The 7,124-nt window shown below is 31.4% G+C and overlaps 1 protein-coding gene across 2 annotated transcripts in view; it reads right to left on the reverse strand.

The window, feature by feature from the left end:
* LOC110038192 (probable folate-biopterin transporter 4) overlaps positions 1 to 6,881 on the reverse strand; it is a 62,149-nt gene extending 55,268 nt beyond the window's left edge. For both annotated transcript variants that reach the window (XM_020742964.1, XM_020742962.1), the window contains exon 1: positions 6,639 to 6,881. In XM_020742964.1, coding sequence (XP_020598623.1) covers positions 6,639 to 6,722 — 84 coding nt within the window. In that variant the 5' untranslated portion in view covers positions 6,723 to 6,881. The remainder of the gene's footprint in view (positions 1 to 6,638) is intronic.
* Positions 6,882 to 7,124: the final 243 nt, after the last annotated feature.

Here is a 7,124-nt window from a genome sequence, read left to right on the forward strand (position 1 = left end):
GGAATTTATGAAGTACGATTGAAGGGGAACTTTATGAAGGGTCTAAAGCCAATATATGGGCAGCAATCCGACTAATGAGACTCCGAGGATTGAGAGAGATGATGGAAGACAAGAACCAGATGAAAAAGACCAGCAAAATAGCACCACAGGAGGATTTCACCAGATTATCACGAAGACCATAACATCGACGATCCAAACAATGTCATTTCAAGAGGCATCAACCGAGAGAAATATTGGGTCCATATTGTGGTCAACTTCAAGCGCCAAAAAGAGGCAGAGTTGCAGGATAAGAAAGCAAAGGAATTATGTTTCTGATGTGATAAGTATAAAACAGGCCATCGATGCAAGGATCGCACGCTCCAGATCCTTTTAGTTTGTGGAGGGGAGGAGACAAATGGCAGAGAATTGAAGAAATAGGAACACTTACACTTGGATATAGCGAAGTTGTCCCTAACCTTAGTGGTGTGATTTACTCCAAAAGAGATAGATCGGGGCGCAACCGGCAGTTGTGTTGGTGGAGAGTGGGGCAACTCAAATTTTCATCTCAAATTGGGTCGTGGACCAGTCGGGGTGAAGCTGGTAGATATGGGAAGCTTTGGGGTCATGCTGGAAATAGAAAAACTGGAAAAATAATAGGGAATTTGTAGGGGATTCATGTTGATACTACAGCACATACAGGTGGTGGAGGACTTCCTTCTCTTGGATTTGGAAGTACTGAAGTAATTTTGGGGATGAAGTGTCTGCAGAAGATCGGAGAAACGAGGATGAATTGGAAATCCCTGACTATGGAGATTGGGTTGAAGGCGAGGAAGGTGGTGCTTCGTAGTGACTCTAGTTTTGCAAGACCTTGGTCTTGATGGATCCATCAAAGGTGAGAATTTTATTGGAGTGGCCACTGCCAAAGTCCTGGAAGGGGTTGAGAGATTTCTGGGGCTTACAGGATATTATGGAAGTTCATAAAAGGTTATAATTCTATTGTATGGTTGTTGATGGGGAAACTAAAAAAGGATAACTTTCAATGGGAAAAAGAGGTGACCCGGACTTCTGAGATATTAAAGAAGATCATGACAAGTGTTCCAAGGCTGACAATTTATGATTTCAGCCAACCATTTATTGTAGAGATGGATGCTTCAGACTACGAATTAGGCGTAGTCCTCAAGCAGTGTCAATGAGCCATCAATTATTTCAATCAAGTGTGTATTGTGAGAGCTAATTTCAAGTCAGTTTAGGAGTGGGAACCAAATACTTCAGCACCGGTTTCATTTTTTTCAACTTGAGGACAATGGGTATTTTTGGGAGAGTCGTATTGTTACACTAGTGCCAAAGAGAAATTTAGTCTTCGATTATTATTATTATTATTATTATTATTATTATTATTATTATTATTATTATTATTATTATTATTATTATTATTATTATTATTATTATTATTATTATTATTATTATTATTGTTGTTGTTTTTGTGAGGTATAGATAGTGCAAATAGATTGAGAGTTTAGAGGAGGGATGAGATTATGCTTAAGTCTTAGGATTAGGGCTTGGGAGAGATTTCCTACCTCTCGAGTTGTAGGATTTGGGAGAGATCGCCTACCTCTCTAATTGTAAGTGTTTATCTTTATGTATCTATGTTGAGTAGTTTGATGTTCCTGAAAGAAAAATATTATTTACCCTAATTTCAATGTGAAAATTTGTGTTGAATAGTATCAAATTCCTAACAACCAACAAAAAAAAAGCAACCAAAAAATCAAATACATCCAATATTGTAAAATAGCAACTCCCTATAATAGAACAAGTTGAGTGTTGCAAGCTACAGTTAATTATACATTACCATAAACTTACCATACATCCTGCTTTAGAATGATGACAGAACTCCCAAGAAGCTGAAAAATCCTAATCGATGAAGGAAGATCAAAGGAGTTGTCACAAAAGTGAGGGGATTACATAAGGAATCAAATCCAAAAATGTTGAAGAGGTAGAAGAAAAAGCAAAAATAGAGAAAATAACAAAGTATATAATAAACTAGTGGCAGATTGCTGCAAGAATAAAAAGTCGTAGATGGTCAAAATCAATTTTAATGGCTTCAATAAATTTAATTTTGGTGAAAAGTTGCTTTAATATTCTAAAAACAAAGTCGGACATATATTCTGTATTTATTGTATAAAAATTCATTAATTATTATCTAAAAGTCTCTATTAGCACTTAAAAGGTATATTTGATATCCACCATTAATGATGTGGATGATATCATCTCCAATAATAGATTCAAGGACAAGATTAGCTTACTTTTGAAAACTGTGTAGACTATAAGTTTAATATGAAGCTTGGAACAAGTACAAAAAGAGAATAATACAAAACATTATTTAAAGGTTAAAAAAATAAAGTCCAATCAAGTTTGTTAAAAATAAGAATTTTCTCAAATTTTCAACTTAAAACATTCATCCCAATACATTGCATGGATTTAAACGATACCATTTTTCTAATTTATCTCTCAAGAATTCTAGTTAGAGAACTTTGAAGATTTAAACAAACCATTAACATATCACTTGGCTTGAATTTTAGATATTTATTATTCACATTAATGATAGACTTATAGTTTTTACAATTAGAAGTTTCATTTAGATATTTTCATCCATATCGTATACATAAATACAGAATAATGCAATATAATATGTGCCAAATTAAGCATATGCTTGCTAGTGGATATAATATAATTCTTGTCCGAAGGAGATTATGACAAAAGCTTAAAACTAATACTTATTAAATTTCATAAACTAACATACAGACAACACAAACATGATACGTCTATCATGGATGAATAATAACTTCAAACAAAATTAATACAAATAACTAAAAGATTGATTGTGATGAATTATGCAATTTTTTACTTCAGTTTAATATTTGAATTTTGTATTTTCTTGAAGTCATGTACATTATTAAATTTGTTGATATGTTGACAAAACTTTATTATCTCCATAAGATTTTTTTTAATAAATTTTTAAATAAAAAACAAAGAACCAAAAATAAAATCAATATCAAAATGATTCGTAGATGAAAAGAAAAGTTTGAAAAATACTTCATTAAGAGATACATTATCAATTTGTTTCATTAATTTATCAACTTCAAACATATAAAATTAGTTAATGTTAAAACAGGAATAGATTCAAACTTTAAATCAAGTTTAGGTTGAAATAAGATCTTATAGTCAATTATAAATTAAAATGCAAAACTTGAGCAATTAAGATTCAAATGAATTTTTTCTACTTAAGAGTTTTTTGAAGATTCAAATGTTAAAAAATCAGATTTAGGTTCATTTTCTGATTTGATTTTTTTATCTAATCCATCATTTAAAGAGACTGAAGTTTTTTCAATAATCAAAATTTTGATCAAATAGACTTATGTTGATGCATTTTTAACAAGATTGATATGATCCTAATGAATTTTTTTAACACTAATCAACCAAGTAAGGTTTAATATGGGGATAATTATAATATTTCTCAAACTCTTGGGCTTTATATAGAGCATATCTTAATTGATGCTTAATTTTTTGCCTAGGACCTTTATAGAATAGATATTAATAACACATCAATCTACAAGTAAATGATATTGGATCACAAGACCTTTAAACACAATAAAATATGCAAACACGCTAAAGTCACCTTAAAGCAATTGCATTGATAAATTGATTACTATATATATCTTTTTTTAACTTATGTTGCATAAATCAAAAATAAATTTTGATTACAACATTTGGCCAAAATAATGAGCAAGTTCCAATAATTGTGCTTTAGCAAATTCAATAATATGAGAACCGAACATATTGTATCTTTTAGATAATTGTACCATACTTTCATCCAATTTGAGAATACCATGGGTTGCCTCGCATCAAATATTGCCTAAAATCATAATAAAGCTTACTTTATTTAAATCACATTATTTTTATTCATTATTTTATTAACTGGCCCAATTCTTCTTTCCTTATGTCCACAAGCAATTGTGATACAATATTAAAATCTCATGTCAAATCCAACGAAAGATGTCATAGGGACTATTTTAAATGTAATTTTATTAATAGGAAGCAGATATCTCTGAAGCAAGTACACAAATATTTAAGGTAACAAATACTTAATTTACAATAATTATTTGTTGCTTTCAATGAAAACAAGATGATAACTAGAATGGAAATCTAACCAACCTCTACTGGAAGTAACAAACAAAAATCAAAACTAAGAACTTGTCTGAGATTATGGCATGCCTAAAAATTACCTACTTTTTTATATACATTTTATGTTCATTTTTAATGACATTGCAATATTTTGCATGTTTTTTATTCCTGGTATAAGCAGTGGAGTTCTGAAGAAAATGAAGCAAAAATGGTGAAATTTGGAGTCAAATCGAGCAAGGAAGAAAATTCTGATTTGACGCATTTTGATGTCTTTATATGCTTAATCACATTTATATTTATCACATATTTTTGAATGAAATTGCACTTTAAAGATATGTTATTTTCATGTTTATCTTGTAGGCATAACACTTTGAGCGGATTGGAGCTAAGACAAGACGAAACGGAGCAAAACAGAGTGAAACGGGGGTGCAGCCAGCAGGGTGATGCCCAGGCGCCAGAAAGTGGCACCTAGACGCCAGTCTCACCCGATTCAAAATTTTCTTTAAAGAAAATAGACTTTAAATAAGTACTAAAATTGCGTCATTTTCTTTATGGGGGTTATGATTTCACACAACTAGTGAATATAACATTAACACTTAGGATGAGAGGAAACTTAGGCCAGGAGGAGTGCAAATAGATAGGGAGATAAATTTTGATGAGCGTAGAATTGGTGATTCTTGGATGACAGGCTAGAACATTTACCAATTTGGTATAGAGTTGGAACCTGAGGCCAGTTAGTCCTATAAAGAGGGCACAGTGGGTGGAAGTGACAGACTAGAATCTACCTAGCATAACCATATTAATTAGAAACCTATTTTAGGTTATTCAATATTTTTTATACATTCGGAAGAGAGTAAAGAATAGATATGTTCCTATTTGGCACAAAATTACATTTAACTTTTAAACATTTGATTCCTACACTGATAATGATCTCATCACAAGGGAAAAATGATTTTGATTATATAAGAACTTTCTAAAATTTAACCAGTCTCCTTAGATTAGGTTTTATTTAATTTAGTTAACTTTAATTTTATAGTAAATTAGTGAATTTAGTAAATCAAACTTTTCAAAAATTTCAAAATAAGACATAATAGTAGTATATTAGAATTAGCCTAAGGGATTTTTTACCTCGGTTCCCTGCGGGATCGATACTGGGGTTTTTAAAGAAAGTTCTCTATTACTTGAAACGATACATATACTTGTGTAGAACTCCTAATATGTGAAATATAAATCAAATTCTAAATTATATAACATATTCATTTTGCACATTAACGGCCTAAAAAAATCAGGTCAAGTTTTTTGTTAGTAAACTAAATAATTGCGTAATTGTAGGTCGATCAGATCACTTTTATTTTTGTCTTTTGTTTTTTGTTGTTGATTTTATTTCAAAAAAATGTTTATTTAGTGCATTTTTTTATATTTCTATTTCTTATTTTTAAAAACAATTTAGCTTGTTTTTAATAACACTCAAAACATCTAAAAATTATCTTAAGTGTTTTTAAAAACAACTAAATAAGTTATATCATACCAAATATGTTTTGTTTTTAAATCAAAACATTAACAGCAAAATAAATAAAAATAAAAAACAAAAATAAAAATCACTAGTGAACCCAAATGGCTCTTAAGAAAATCATTGAACTAGTTGAAAATCAAACTTTGTATGCATCTTGAATAAAATCAACCATTCATTCAATCAAATAACAAGATTTTGAGATTCAAGTGGTAGTAGAAGGGACAAGGCCGCCAATTAGTATAATCAAGCTTCGTGCTTGTATAATGAGATAACTTAAAAAAAAAATATCACATGCAACCAGAAACTTACTCAAAATAAAATTGAGGCAATTTTGTCTGTTTGGGTAAAGTGCGTTTTGACAGCTTTCCAAAAAACTGCCGCTAAAATATGTATTTTCCTATCTGTCTTGGTTAGGTGCGATGTCAGCTTTTTAAGTGCGGTCCAACTTTTTTGAAAAAAAAATTGTAATAACCACCGTAGCATTTTGAACATCAGCGGCAGCATCACGGCTGCCAAGCTGCCCTTTAAGCCCCACACATACCCTGAGTGTCTTATCATAAATCTGAAATACCTTCCTATATAAAAAGAAAATTTTCAATCGCTAACCACCAATCACAGCAGCGCCAAAACTCCCACACGTTCATTATAAAAAAAAAAACAGTGACTCCTGCCAAAGCCAAAAAACGCGATCAGTCACAGATGCCCATCAAATGATCCTAACAAAGCATAGGCAGCAACTCCTTCAAGCCAGGAAAAAAAAAATCAGACCATACGACCACACACTCTATTTTTTAATAAAAAATAAATTAACACTGAATCGAAGAATGTAACGGCGATCCTGATCTCAAAAGAAGCTTCATACAAAAAACAAAACCCTGCAAACACAAAGGAATGGCAAAACCCAATTGGGCAACAGACATGGAAGAGAAAAGCCAACAAAAAATCTTCCGAGAAAGAAGAAAACCTGAGTAAAATAGATCAGTGATACGAGCCAGAGGAAAGATGCCCCGAAGGCCCCGCCCATTCGCCTTAGCCATCTGATCGTCATCTGCCGTCAACCACTCGCCTAACTAGTCGGTTAATCTAGTTTGTTAAATGGCCCGCGTCCTCAGGACCGATCAAAGATGCGGCGTGATGACAGGAGATGGAGAAGCAGCGACGACCGAAAGCCCGCCTCCTCGAGCGTTTTGTTCGTACAAAATCGCATATTTACAGGACGGTTTGCGATAACTTATTTTTATTTATTTGTATTTTATATTTTTTATTCGAAAGATTTACATACATATAAGTTAGAGCTATTTTTTTTTTTTTTTTGAAATGAGAACATAAATTAATAATTTTAAAAAATAACATCGATCTAATTTATCCATATTCAAAATTAACATTTACCTTTTTATTTTTTTAATTTTAATATAAAACTGATTAAAAAATACTATAAAAATTTACTACA

Source organism: Phalaenopsis equestris, unplaced genomic scaffold (genome assembly GCF_001263595.1).
Source record: "Phalaenopsis equestris unplaced genomic scaffold, ASM126359v1 Scaffold232117, whole genome shotgun sequence".
In the NCBI taxonomy this organism is placed as follows: domain Eukaryota; kingdom Viridiplantae; phylum Streptophyta; class Magnoliopsida; order Asparagales; family Orchidaceae; genus Phalaenopsis; species Phalaenopsis equestris.